The 15203-nt window shown below is 38.3% G+C and overlaps 1 protein-coding gene across 7 annotated transcripts in view; it reads right to left on the bottom strand.

The window, feature by feature from the left end:
• rap1gapb (RAP1 GTPase activating protein b) overlaps positions 1–15203 on the bottom strand; it is a 124365-nt gene that overhangs the window by 24112 nt on the left and 85050 nt on the right. For 5 of the 7 annotated variants that reach the window (XM_087801904.1, XM_087801898.1, XM_087801900.1 and 2 more), the window contains exons 4-6: positions 2356–2403; positions 303–530; positions 41–144 (exon numbers count right to left, since the gene is read on the bottom strand). In XM_087801904.1, coding sequence (XP_087658030.1) covers positions 41–144; positions 303–530; positions 2356–2394 — 371 coding nt within the window. In that variant the 5' untranslated portion in view covers positions 2395–2403. Of the gene's footprint in view, positions 1–40; positions 145–302; positions 531–2355; positions 2404–5292; positions 5329–7999; positions 8287–15203 lie in introns of those variants that run through there. The other 2 variants (XM_087801899.1, XM_087801901.1) reach the window with 2 other exon arrangements.

The following is a 15203-nucleotide window of genomic DNA, read 5'->3' as shown; positions in this document are numbered from 1 at the left end:
CTAGAAAGAAGAAAATGGGTCAGTGATGAAGAATAAGTACCGAAGCATCAAGCGCAGATGCTCTTGATCCCCAATGACATCGTACTTGACGGAGAAGACCAAGTGGCCCAGGGCGGCGTCCATGGTGTAATAATTAAAATGCTCCTGGGGGAAGATAAAGCAGAGGACGCCTCAGATTCTGGATCAGCTACTCTAAAGACTGTTACATAACAACAAGGACTTGTTTTGAATATTTATGAATTGAAAGGGACTTTCAAATGCCTGGGTTGTCCTTCAGAAACTCATGAATGCGTTTGACCCACCTTTCCCATGAACTGTTTCCTGTAGATCTTGGCGGTGCTGTTGGTTTCAAGTTTGACCTGGGAGGCCCCAGAGCCGTGCGTCAGATCCACTTCTGGTGGGTCTTTAAGCTCATGGTTGGTCCCTTCGATCCAGTACCCCCCAAACTGGGGCAACAGGATGAGGGGAAACGGACTGCAGCGCCCCAAAACCTCGTGAACGCTGGGGTAAGGGATGTAGTCCTCTTCTGTCTACAGGGAGAAAAGACAAAAGTGCCACTACTTTCACTTTTGGTTCCTCCGTTAAAAAATGAAGACGTGTATTTCACACATTGTGACATAACTTTCTGTTTACTTTCGTTTTCTGTTTAGCACGACGACAAAGATTGAACAGATATGTAGCTTAGCTTGATAAGAATTTGCGTCATTTATGTGTATAATAAAGTATTGAACCATAGAAAATTAAAACCGACCGCAACATTTGAACTGTATTTATTTCAGATAATTATAAAAAGTCTATATTTCAGGGCAAATGAAGTCACTACTGAAGTAGATGTTTGATGTGTTGTTATGTTCACGTTGCCTATGCATTCCTTTACAATATATTATGTTTTGATGATAAAGTACAACTTAGAACATAAGAGCACATTTGTGGATATTTAAACTTTTTTTAAAATTAGAAGGATACCTTTTTGATTCTGTTGGAATTTTGGCAAAGCGAAAAAAGTCAGATGTTAGTTATTTCCGTAGACAAGTGATTACATGTATAAATCAGTTGACATCAATGAACATATAAAAAAAGGAATTCGCCCCATTCAAAAACGAATATGCTTTTCTTTTACAATCGAGGGGACTAGTTGTTGACATTAAAATATATTGTTAAAAAACAGTTGGCCATGAAAATATAACATAGAAATTCTCACTCCTCTGATTCTAGAATAATGGTTGTTCCTAGGGCTGCAAGATATATCGGAAAAATATCGATACCCCGTTATTGGCACGTGCGATCATTTATCATTTTTTATTTTATAAATCAAGCATTTATTAAATGTGCACTTTGACTAATCAGTGTCACGTTCTGTAAAGTTGTCAATTTGTACTTGTATGTCTCGTTGTCGTTTACGTCTCGTCTGTCTGTGAACTGTGCGGGGCAGCTTGCTAGGTTTGGTTGCTATGGCGACGCGTCTTGCCTGACTGAGAGTGGGTCGATATATAAACGTAAGTAAGACTAACTTATGAGCTACTCAAACACTAGTGATCCAGTCACTCATGTCTTTCAACCATCTTTGCTAAAACACCATATTGTAAGTACTTTTCATCTCATCTCAGTTGTTTTCTTATAAGATCGCGGAACTTCCAAACAAGTGTAAACCGGTCCATTTTGGCCTATGCTAACGAGCTAAGTTGTTGGAATTTATTAATAATTCAGCGATATCGCGATGCTCCGGCGGCTCCTCTCTGATGTCGTTTAGTTTCGCAGGAAACCGATACAAGTCCATCATATTCTATTATTGAGGTGCAGCGCCACTTCTGGGTTAATCCTAAACCTCCAAACCTAAACCATTATTAAAAAATGTATAACAATGACCTGAACCACCTGAGTTTGCAATATTCAATAAGTGAGATGATCAGATGAATTGCGGTGAAGGAAAAAAGAGGAAAGTAAGTTATTTCCAAACTAAGGTCATTTGAAACATTGAAGAGTACTTAGATAATCTGAACATCAAGTTCGGTTAAGCTTTCTCTTGTGTTAATTATTGGTATTTCTGCCTTAAAACCAATCAAGATCCTGCAGACGTCCGACTCTCCTCCCTTCTTTTTTCCAACCCATTAATATTTGTTATCCTCAACCCACTAGAGGCACTTCCTGATGTGACCTCACACTTCATGTGGAATCTATCTCTCCACCATCAGTGCGTAATCCTGTCGAGGTAATAGAACCAGGGGAGAATTTCATGCTCCCCTTTGAGCCACTAAGGCAGTCCTAAGCCTCCCCGACAGCCGATAAGAAAAGGGGTTTATAACTCCGTCATCACGGCACTGTAGTCTTCGACTAGATGGGAGGATTATGACTCACTTTGAGCGGCGGAGGGGGGGCACATCGCTGCTCGTCCATTCTGCAACTCTGCAGAGAAAGAGAGAGAGACTCATCAATGAAGGGTGGACGGTGAAGACGCGAACATGGAAAACACATCCAAAGTAATCTCCGTCGCTGACGCAACAGTTTTTCTCAGACAAACGTTCGTGTTTACACAGAGACAGAAAAAGAGGAAGTGATATCATGGGAACGGCGATGCGGATTCATGACGACACGGAGAATACAAGAAAACTTAAGAGACACACAAAACGATAATATGGGCTGGAATCTTGCCGACTCCGCACTTCTGACGTTTTCCAATAAAGGGAAAAGAAGCAATAAAACCTTTTCTGATCCGTGGCCTGTTTGTGAACAAAAGGCTCCTGCAGGATTTGAAGGATATCAAACATGATGCGGCTCAGAAGAAACAGGAATCATATAGAGATTGAAGAAGCTTTTAGTTGTTTTTTTTTCCTGCCTCGCTTCAGTGGTTTCTATAAATGCTCGATGTGGACGGATTCTGATGGTTTGTTTGTGAACACAATGAACAGCTGGGACTGTGGACTGGTGTTTGGAGCGAGGCCAAGTCATTTCTGCAGCTTCAAAATCGGCCTCATGACCTTCACTCAGTAGCTTCCTAACCTCCTTCCACCGTTTATACACCGTAGAATCCATCGTCTGCAAACACTGGCTCGAATTCGTTCGCTAAACACGTCACAACCATGTTCATCTTGAACCCTCATCTAGAGCCTCTCAGGGACACGTGAGACTCAAAGACATGCTTCCACAAAGAGAAATTAGAAATTCATATTCTGATGGATTCTTAAAGTTTGAAGATTTTCTAGCACTGTTATTTTTATTTTTATTTTTTTATTCTTTAATGCATTCATAGCCAAATTCAAAGTGTAAAAAAAACAACTTTTGAGTAAAACATTTCAGAGAAAGAAATATTGCATAACTGGATGACCTGTCTTATGGTACCATTTAACTTTTTTTACACCAAATTTCTTACATTGAATTTACATTAAAAAAAAATTTTAATTGAAGTTTTTAAACACATTGAATATTTAACTTAAAATAAATATGGCAAAAAGTTTTTAATGCTGATAAAATTCAGAATTAGAATTAGAAATTCGCACTCAAAGTCCCCCTGGATCCTTACAGCATTAAATCAGTCCTAAAATTTGAAAAACCATCAAATTTCTAGCACTGTATTTTTTGGGCAGTTTTTTTGTCTTCTTCAATGCATAAATTAATTCATGGCTAAATTCAATGTGTAAAATATGCAATGTAAAAAAAATATTATTTTTTATAACACATACACTTTATACTTGCATGTATTTATGCATTGAAAAACTAAATCGACGGCAAAACGATTGTATGTGTTTTGAAATTCAAGGTCGGATTTTGATTTTGAAAAGGCAATGTTAAAAAATATTCAGTGTAAACAAATTAATTAAAAAATATTGTGTAACCGGACGGTAGGAATTGATAACTTCTCCTTGCCTGTCTGTATGGCTTACTTTTTTTAACATTGACATTTTTCCTAATTGAATTTTTATTTTATTTTTTTTACATTTTTCTACAAAGTTAGTGGATTTTTGTCTGGTTTCACTGCTATTTTTGACCTATTTTGACTGATTTTATGTAGGCTATTTTAATAAGACAAAAAATTGCCACGCATCCTTGGGTCGCTAATGGCCCACAGGCCACTAGTTCTAGATCCATGTAATTCAACATGAGTCCGATGAATAGATTGTAGCTGACTTTGTAAAGCAACAATTCTATGTCTGTCCCCTGTGTTTGACTCAAACTTTGTTTTGTGTCACAAGAAACCTGTCAGAGAAGATCAGAATCTTTGGCCGACCCCGTATTCTGAGGCAGTCTTTCTGGGGGAGGATGTCACGCTAAATGAGTTTGAAAACCTTAAAATGACAAAAGTCGGAGGTGCCTAGGGAGAAACAAATGAACAGTTTGAAGTATAATCCAGTTAAAAATAGGATGAAAAGGGTGAAAACAGATTTGTATTCACACTAAAAGGATTATGGATTTCACTTGGAACTTTATACTTAAAAATGTTGAACGTAAACAGAGTCTGCAAAGTAGAATTCATCCCAAAAAAACTCTGCCAAGAAACTCTGTTAATGTCCTGTAGTGAGATATTTCCTGATGTTACATCACACATATGTTTGCTTCAATTTGTGAATGGACCGAACATCTCACGAAGGCGCCAGTATTTCACAACTCGAGCCCTGCAGCATTTTTGTAACGTTGGTTTGAGGCTCGATCCCGGAGAGATGACAAAATATCTGGATCTGAAACTAAACTCCACAAAAGAAGTTTTTTTTCTTTCGTTTTACTGATGTTAAGTGTTAAATGGTTTATAATATATTTGTAATATAATGGCTTTTAAAATGGTAGTTACAGCCAGATTCATTTATATTTTGGGCTCCAATTAACTGGATTTATGTCATTAAAATCATAGGTAAATAGATAAATATTAAAGAAAATCATACATAGCTGTCTTAAGATACAAACAACCGAAAATATCATATTACAAAAGCATTCGAGGCTATATTACTTATAGTATTAATACGTTTACAGCTAGTATTGTAGAATTATCTTAAAGTTTCAATTAAAATTACAGATAAAAACTCGTTTTTTCAAATATGCAAGATCCATAATGCTGCATTCAAACAGACCATTGGCCTGGAAATATTGTATACTCATTGTAATACTACCTTAATATTGGGTTGTAGAAACATTTCTAAAAAGGCGGATCTTCATCCGCATCAAAGAAAAATAACTTCAGGCAGTTAAATGTAAGATAAATCTAAAGATTAAACCACAAAAAATAGGTTGATTGTAATAGAGAAACACACAAAAGAAACAGAAAGTAGATAAAAGGGACACAGAGGGAGCGGTCGATGACAGTACCTGTATCTTCTCGATCATAGCAAACAGGTCCGAGCTCTGAGGGGGGAAGAGTATCCAAAGGGTTGGAATTGATTTACTGAGCTATGTTTGACATGAAATTCCCTCCTCACTCATCCCTATTGGAACAAAAAACAAGAGCCAGGCCGTGTCGTCTGAAGATACACAACACACCGCCGGAATCCTATTCCCTCTCACATTCCACCAATTACACGTTACACGGCGCCACCACCTCTTATCGCATCCCCCGACCACACTTGACAGAACTCTCATTAAAACACCAGGAGAATTCCTCCTCCCATCCTACAGGCCAACACATTGTAAACAAGTGACTTGGAGTGGGAGCAGGCATCGGTGCTGCACGGAGCTTTTCATCAGTTGCTACAGCAAACCGGCAAATTAGCAGAAACCACTGAGGACTGAGTCTCTGGAGGAGACGCTTTTCAACAAGCAAAAAAAAAAAAGGCAATCACAGTAAAACAGACAGGAGGGAGGCTTAAGTAGCTCTAAAACAATGTATTTTCAGGTTAAATTCAATTTGGTGGTACATTTAAGGAAAAATAAAGGTTATAAAAGAGATGTGGATATGAAGCCTGTAATTATGAGAAAATAAAGGAGCTGAATTGGAAAATAATTTATTATTTAGAGGGCAAATAATGAGTTTATTTATGTGTGTCTTAAATAGATCTTGGACCTCTATTGTATTGTCAGTATGTTTTTACAAAAATCTCTTTTCATTTAGATATTTACATTAGAAAATGTGTTTAAGCCCCGCCCACTGAAAACACTTGGTTTTTCTGTGGATTCAATATTGTTTACCATAACCACGCCCGCTCTGCTGTGATTGGTCAAACACAGAAGTTTGTCACCACACGTCATAAATCCCGGATGTCTCCACCTCCATGGGACTCGTTGTATAAACGAAGCGGGGCGTGGTTACAGCTGGCTGGAGGAGAAGTGAAGACTATTACTACATCATAATAGGCTCTCGTAACCTCTTGTTCGCCCAGATTTCTGACGGGGGACAAATTTATAAGGTAATAATTTCAATACATCTTCATGATGAGAAACTTACTGCATCTTGGAGGAGAAATCATTAACATTTAAAACATGTAAGTCAGGAGAGTTTGGTTTTCATATTAGTTGTATTTTAAAATGTAATATTTTATGTTAAATAATGCCACTAAAGCAATAAGCTTCATGTTTGTTTGTTTTTTTTACGTGTGGATCACTTTTGACAAGGTGAGAGATGATGAAACGTAAAATACCGTTGTTGTTATTTTGAGCATAAATACCACTAATAAAACTGTAAAGTCTATTTTTTTGTCACAGGTTAAAAAATAAATAAAAATCAAAAATATATTATTAGAGTTATTTGGTCTTTCTGTCTGGCTAATTGGTTGAGTCCCAGAGCACTACAGTGGTGGTCCTGAACCCCAGGTCCATGTATCGGTACGGCCCGTGACCCATTTGTTACCGGGTCACACAGAAAGAAAAACAAATAATGTTCTATTTATTATAACTGCCTAAAAGGTGTTTTATTTAGAAAAAGTTTGTTATATTATTTGAAACAACATTAGCATTTGACCACATACTCTAGAAACAAAACTTCTTCAGAGTTTGTTTCAAAGTCCTTCATAAATTGTTGTTCAACACAAACATGCTCACACATTGGCACAAAGTCTCAAAAAGCTTCAAACATACAAAACAACACTCCAAAGCTCATGCTCATTTAGCCTTGTAGTGAGATGTTTATTTCATACAATTAATCATAGTTTTTTCATGGTATTGTATTTTTTACTATTATCTATCTCAACGTCGGCCCGCGAATATAAGGTAACTGGTCCGCGGTACAAAAACGGTTGGGGACCCCTGCACTAGAGCATCTCACAGAAGCAGAAACGGGTCTGTCCGACCCCACATTTGACTTCACAGATCAATAGATTTCCAAACCTTCTCCTTTGATTCACATTCAGCCCAATGTTGAAATTAATGCAGCTGAAAAAAAGCCTCTTAAAGCTGTGGGCTGAGCATGACTCATCAACTTCAAAACTTTGTAAACAAAAATGTACTTTTGATTTCACTGCAACTGGCTGCAACAATACAAAAGAGATGAGACCAACAGTATACATGCTGAAATGCATATTTTAATAATAATAACTATTCAATTTGTTTGACTTTACTCTTTAATAGTTTAACTCTCTGTCTAATGTGCAACTTTACTGGGTAAAAGAGGAAGCAACACCTGCCGGCAAAGACTTCAAAAAGCTTCAAGACGGTGGTGCGGATGATGCGGGCAGCCCTGACAGGAGCGCTTGTTGCGGAGGTTGAGCCCTCTGCTCACCATGTAACACAAGTGGACTGAAGTGCCAAGATGATGTTTCCACATGGCAGCTCAAATTTACTCTGGCTGCTCCTTTCTAAGGCACACAGATATAGAGCGACCGAGAGGCTTTTCACGTGGGTACTAAAACACCTGTAAAAGCACATAAACACCTGACTCTGACCTCGTAAACCCGAAGGTGTTATTGCTGAAACCAGGATCTAATTACAGCATATGATCCTCTCGAGAGATCCGGGTCTGCTGACCACAAAACAAACATAATCCACCACTTTCAAGTGAAGCTATGCAACCATACTTCAACCATGACAATACCACACACCTACCATATGTTCACTATGACACAAGTTTCTTGCTGTGTATACTCACATCACTGACACTCGACCTCCTATGACAAGGTTTACCGTTGACCAGCTCGTACCCCTCAGTCTCCCTGACCTCTGACATGGTTCCACCTTTGAGACAACAACGCTAACTGTTAGGAAAAGAGACGGCGGTCCGACCCATATGTCTGAGAGCGGGCGGTCAAGCATGTGTCGCAATGGGAGAGTGGATTGCTTTCCACCTTCCTCTTTTCATCCCCCGCCTCCCAAACACACTCATCTGCTCTGTAGAAAGGAAGTTAATGAAAGGGAGGAGCATCTTTGCTCTCTGTGTACTCTTCAAAGAGACACACACACACACACACACACACACACACACAAACACACACACGCACTCGTTTATATAATCATTGTTCCCATTGGTATTTTTTTTAAGTCCATTACAAAGTAGACTCGATACAAACTTTTGAAACAGACAAACCATTCAATTTTCTTAGGTTAACTATGTCTAAAAGAAGGAATGAAATCTTGGATAATGATCTAATTTTGAATAGTTTTCTTTGTCACACACACGGCTTTAGTGTGACAAAGCAAGTGAAATGACATCACAATCATTGCTACGTTTCTACTTGTTCACTTTTTTTCATTAATCAAAATATTCAGAAATTCTGATGCAAGTATTTGGTATTAAAACCTCCAGAGTAATTGATGACAGAAGGTTTACCCTTGTGTTATCTTAGGGTCAGGATGACCCACAGGCCCAAATGTCCGCCCCTGCGTATGTTTTTATGTAAGCCAGGGAGGTTGTTTACCTTGACCCAGAGACAACACAAGGGATACCGCAAACACATTTGTCTAGGGCCTCTGGGTCACCTTGATCCAGAGATAACACAATAGTTAAAAAGCAACCAAGCAAGGGGCTCCATCTTACAGTGTCAGATTGTTAAGGAATAGTAACAAAATATTATAATATAATATATAATAAATAGTAAAGTTATCGTACATAAAGCTTTGATATAGTTTTGATGGAAAACATATTGAAAGATAAATAAAATAAGAAATTTGAAACATCATCCTAAAACACTACCCACTTCGGAACTCTCTGGTTAACCATAACCTGGATGAATAAGAACCTACAAGAATTTAAAATGGCCCACATTTACACGGAAACCACACAAAAATTCACATTAAACAACAAAATATAAGTTGATAAAAGAAATAGCAGAAAGACCACACAACCTGCAACCCAGTCAAGAATATACTTCTGGTGGGCCCAGCGGCTGGTTGTGATTGAGATACTAAGACAGTCATAATCAATAAAAGAGAAATTATATCAATTTATTTTTCTTCCTGTAACAATGCCTCGAGGACCGGTACTGTGTTTTGCAGCCATTAATGAAAGTGACAAAAAAAATCATCCCAACAAATGTGCACAACAATCAAGGCTCTAGTTTTTCATTACAGTGTGTTTTACTCAGGTGTTCTTGCCCGTTTGGGACCTGTGTGCTAGCCATTAGCACAGAATGCTAGATAAAAAGTGCATAGTCATCGCACCAAACGTGAATTCATAAATATAAGGTAAAGTTGAGTAGAATTCAGAGCTTTTCTACTTAAAGCACCTTAAAGCATTTGAGAAAGTCTTTTTTATTTCAGTTAATTTCATAGTCTAAATTCTTGCTTTTATGCAGCAAAAGTGATGATCGTGATGGTTTTGTCGTCCACCTTGCCTTCTGTAAAACCATGTTTTTCCATTGAAAAATGTCTCCACAACATTAGGAAAAGGTCGCCACCAAGGTGATCTGCACGAGATAAACCTGGAAGGATTGTCGAATCTTTAGGAGGAAAATCACCATGTGCTGGGCTTACAGGAGTTATCTCTTCTCCCCGCCTGCTCGCTGAGGTGCCATCGCCCCGACATAGGACTAAGCCGACCTCAGCACCTCGAGAAATCAACCGTGCATGGGTATGACATGAAAGCACAAGTGATAGCGTAATACAGAGAAGGAAACGGAGCGATAAAAAAGGCGAAGGGAAACAGTGGGATGAAAGGAACCCTGTCGCGTCGTGAAAAAAAAGCAAAGCCCTCTCTTCATCCCACTCGCCATCATTGGATATCAACAAACACTGGCCTAGTTCTTTAAAAACAATGACAGATTCGCCGAGACAAATTCAAGCCGTACATATGCTCGCGATCGTTTTCTCAGCACAAACAGCGGGAAATGAAATATCAGCTTTGAATTTAAAGCTCCTCAACAATCAGCTTAAAAGATCACATGATTCTGCCATCCGTCTTTTATTTTTAATTATTCAAGTAGTTAAGGGTGATTTAAACTGCAGTGAAGACGCAGAACTAATGCAAAAAAACGAATAAAGTTCATTCATCTTTATAACTATAATAGTAGCCGTGTGTGTGTGTCTGATCTTAATGTGTTATAGACTCTGAAATACTATTTGGAAATCATCATAAACGCTACTGAACTGGAAAAGGAAATAAAATACTCAAAAACGTCCAATGTTGATGACATTTAAATCATATTTAATACATATTAAATGAGACTGATTTTCAGAACCTGCTACCGCTCGTCGTTTGAGCGAATGTGTATTGGTTGTTGCACACTCCAAACATTAATTTGTGTGCAAAATCACTCGCTCAACCAGTCATAAATGTGCGTTCAACATGTCATAAACACGCTCAACTTCACTGCCCGCTCAACATTTGTCTGCTCACAACACCAGTCTCACACACTGCTGCTTGAAGCCTTTTAAACATCATTTGAACATTGTTACCATGGAAGTGAACAGAGTCGTCAGAACGTTTAATACATTTTGACTTAATCTGACTGTTTTGTTGAGATTCCCTTTAGCACAGCTTTATCTAGTCGATGCATTACGCTACCCCAGTCAAACGTTTGACTGTATCCTTTATTCTATGCGCCTTATAATCCTGTGCGCCCTATTTAATAAAACAGTTCTAAAATAGGCCATTCATTGAAAGTGCGCCTTATAATCCAGTGCACCTAATATTTCTGAAAATACGGTACTGATAGTACAACAACTCACCTTAGTACAACAACATTTTCAGCAGCCTTATTAATGATCTACGAACCAAACAGTGGCTCTTTATTTGTAACTTCCTGAGAGTCAGACATACCATCATAACCTCTGAGGAAAAATTCCCACACCTACTCAGTGTCCATCAAACCCATGCTCTGAGGGTCAGCTGCCTCCCCCAATGGGAGAATTGAAAAAACTCAACCTCAAAAAGCGCCAGTTGATCAATGGGCCCACAAGATCAGCGTCGCAGTAAAAGGAAATCCATGGAGGGTCCATTTGTCAGGTCACTATTCAGCCCCTGCTCAGCCGCCTAAGGCGGGGATACAGAGTTCACAGAGACACACCCCCCACCCCCTCATCACGGCCGGAGCGGAACTGGCTAATTGCAAAAGAAAGTCTACAAGCAGATCACTTTCCTTCACGCGTAGAAATCTGGCAATAACAGCCGAGGACAGTCACATAGTGTTCTGACCATATTTCTCTTGAGTTTAATCTCTATCATCGCAGTTGATGGGAATAGGAGAAACACTTTATAGAAGAAGACGCCAGAGAAGAACTTTTTTCGGGGATGGCAAAGTCATACAGACAGCTCACCTGACAGCCGAGAGAAGAGAGTGCTAAACAAGGAGGGACGCTGTCAAGCGAGGAGCCAACAGGCTCAACATCGTTGGATGATGATCATGCAGAGTGTCGGCGTGAGCTACAGTGATTAGAAACATACACTAGGTTTAGTCTCAGTGCTTGGACCAAAGCCTCTGGCGGTTTAATGCTATCTAAACTATTTTTGTAGCTATTTTTTATAAAATGGTTGCAATAATAAGGTGAATTATTTAATCAGTCCTTTAACTTCCAGTTGTATCATTGTTTGAAACTGGGAAAGGATTATTTTTAATTGGGATGTAATCGTTTCGCTGCAAACAACTCAGGATTTGTTGAGTGACGTGGTTAACTCTCGAATAGAGGACTAGTGATTTACCCTCCGGGGTACATTTAGGGCACACCTGGGGCCCTCAAGTGGTCAGAGTAAAACATAGACATTCTTTCCAACAGCTTTCAATTTAATATTCTGTTTATTATTGTATTAACTATAAATATATATACTTTTTTTTTTCATTTCTAATATTTATGTTTTTGCTTTTATGAAAATTGTGTTGCCCATCTAAATTTTTGACTTCATATTGAGAGGAATAAGTTATTTTCCCATCAGTTTCTTTTACATGAAAGGTTTATAAAAGTGTTTTGACATAGGCAGGTTGATTTTATGCTGATATTTCTTTCTTTACTATTCTTACTTGCTTTGTTTTTTCAAAGTTTTTCTGTCATATTTTAGCTCTTCGCTCGTCTCCTTTGGATTGATGGCCCCTAAAAACAGTCACAGTATATAATGTGGCCCAAGAGGAAATTTAATTGCCTACCCCTGATTTAGGGCCTAATTTAACTGCTATGTGTTTTTAAAGGGCAACAAATTAAAGTGTCTCTTAAATTGATCTTGAACCGCTATTGTACTCATCAGTTTGTGTCTGTTTGTGTGTAGGCCCCGCCCACTCTGCTGTGATTGGTCAAGAATCAAGGTTTGTCACCACGCGTCATCAATCCCAGAAATCGCCCGGGCGTGATTACAGCTGGCCGGAGGAGGAGTGAAGCCATTATTACCTTATAATGAGAGTCTGCTCTCGTCACCTATCGTTTGCCAAGATTTCAGACGGAGGAGAACTTTATAAAGTAATACGTTCAAAACATGGTCATGATGATGGATTAATTGCATCTTGGTGAGGAAGACTTCAACATTTGAAACATGAGAGTGTTTTTTTACATTATTTGGCATTAAGTGTCTGTGTGTTCAGAATGTATTTCGTAGCAACACATTACCAGAGAGCCAGGATGAGGGGCAAATTGAAGAATCATAGTTAGGTTCTACATGGACAGGCCAAAAACCACATCTGCCTTCCTGAAATCTGACCAATGTTATCTCAGCAGAGTAGTTAGAGGGGGAGATTTAAACGGGAGCAAAAGAGAGGTTACATTGTTGCTAACTGGGTGGAATCAAAGGCAGAGTTTGGGCAAGTGATATAACATAATACTTCATATAAAATAAATAATTAATAATAGTGAAAAGGCTTTAAAATATTTTTTTACTATCCATTTAGGACAGGCTAAAAGATTTCTAAAGTTAATGTTGAGTGACTTTCTTGCTGCATATAATTATATTGTTTTATTGTTTTACAGGGAATTTTTACAAGAATATGTCATTTTAAATAGTTTATCGTCCATTTAATATACTTGCATGGACTTTAAAGAGTGATAGTTAAAATCGGACGATCGTGACAGATTCCGAAAAATGGCGCTGAAGCTGCTAAGGGCTAAAATAAGGACAGTAACATTTGAAAGGATGTTTAATATTTGAGCTACAGAGACTAATGAATGAGACGAGAAAATTAGCCTATTCACGCTATTGCAGCACTAATAATAAGGTAGTAGTTAGACGAATAAAGCAAAAAAAAAAAATTAGACTTAGTCAAGACACATAGCAGTTCATGGCGGTAGTTTTGAGCCCAAGAAGAGCTCTGTAGGACCTCTGTAGCACCTGTGAGAGTGGAACAAGCTGACTCAAATGTCCTTAATATATTGCTTTATTTTTTTTTTGTTTTTGGCTGACACGGCTGAGCTGAAAGGCTGCTATGCTATCTCAAACACTGCACACAGCAATATATCTCAACCCGGCAGGTCCGGGCAGGATGCTGAAAGTTTGACTTACCGTTTTCTCTTATCGGAAGAAATCCAATTACTTCTGACAAAGTAGGGAAAGTTGTATCCATAATTGTCGATCAATGTTTGAGAAAGGTAAAATAAAATATACACTTTGTTGTAATCACACCACAGCACACCGAAAGCGCTCGATGACTTCCTCAGATTAGACACGGTTTGCTCCGCGGTGTCTCCCGGGCAAGATTACCGCAGCAGTTATAATTGAAATAAAGTAAAAAAGAAGGGAAAACTGGAGCACAAAGCAATGGAAGCTGAAGAAGAGATATTAACCTTTTCAAAAGTAAGCTGCCTCACATCAACAATAATACTGCAGAGAAATGCACATTTGTCCTGCAGATGCTACTTTAATCAAATAAGATTTTAAAAAAAAGAGAAACTTTTTGAATATTTTTTAGTTGAGAATATATACATTTGAGTGCTGCAAGACTCACTTGAACAGAATCAATGTTCATCTATATTAGTTGAGATCCCTGTAATAAAAGATCCCTGTCAGTTTTTTGGGGGAATTTTCTTAAATTTAAACATATGGTAATGATGTGAACTATGATGGATAAAAGTTTATATTGCTATGACTGCATAATACTTGGATATAATGAATGCAATACCTCAAACAATGACATTGACAATGCTCCATGAAACAGCTGTTGAGGTATCATGATACAGTGATTTCATTCTAAAAGGCTACGAGAAAACAAGAAGTGAACATTTCTAGTCTCTTCTGTTGCACTCTATAAGATCAACCTGTTGTTTTCGGCAACAGAAAAATTGTCGCCCGACCTGTTTATTTTTTGTGGAGTGAGGCATCTCACTTTGTTACAATCTTTTCTGTGCGGCACTGTGTGTTAATATGACGGCTCTTTAAAGCAGCATCGCTCTCGAAAATGTTCACATTTCGGAAGCATTTCACCTTAAACATTTTAGATAAAAGGATTACAAGGACCTTGTATATCATGACAGAACGTCTGTGAGGCATTGACATTTAAAAAGGAAACTTTGACTGTTGTTGAATGAGTCAAAGTTGAGTAATTGACTGGCAGACTGACACATCACAAGCAAAACATAGCGGCTTAAATGTACATTTTATAGGCTTATTTTGGGTTTAAAAGAGAGCTAAAAGTTATGCATGCAGTTGCCAGTGAAGGCATCGTTAGCGTTGGAGGAGTTGTTGTTGAGGTTGACGGTGCATGACAGTATAATATAATTTTGTGTTGGCTCTGGCCTACCGCAGCCTGTTGATGAACATTACAATAAAATAATTAAAACTACACATAGTGTTAGACTGGAACGAAGAGAGCAATGATGATGGACCCCTTTCTACAAATGAAGCAGACGCCCTGCTTATTATCATGTGATTCTATTATTTATTTTATATATCACAAATTTCTCTTCAAGAAACATCTTAAGACTTTCTTATTCATGCAGGCTTTTCC

This window comes from Callionymus lyra, chromosome 10 (genome assembly GCF_982586985.1).
Source record: "Callionymus lyra chromosome 10, fCalLyr1.hap1.1, whole genome shotgun sequence".
NCBI lineage: Eukaryota > Metazoa > Chordata > Actinopteri > Syngnathiformes > Callionymidae > Callionymus > Callionymus lyra.
This window is presented reverse-complemented; position numbering and strand designations above follow the sequence as displayed.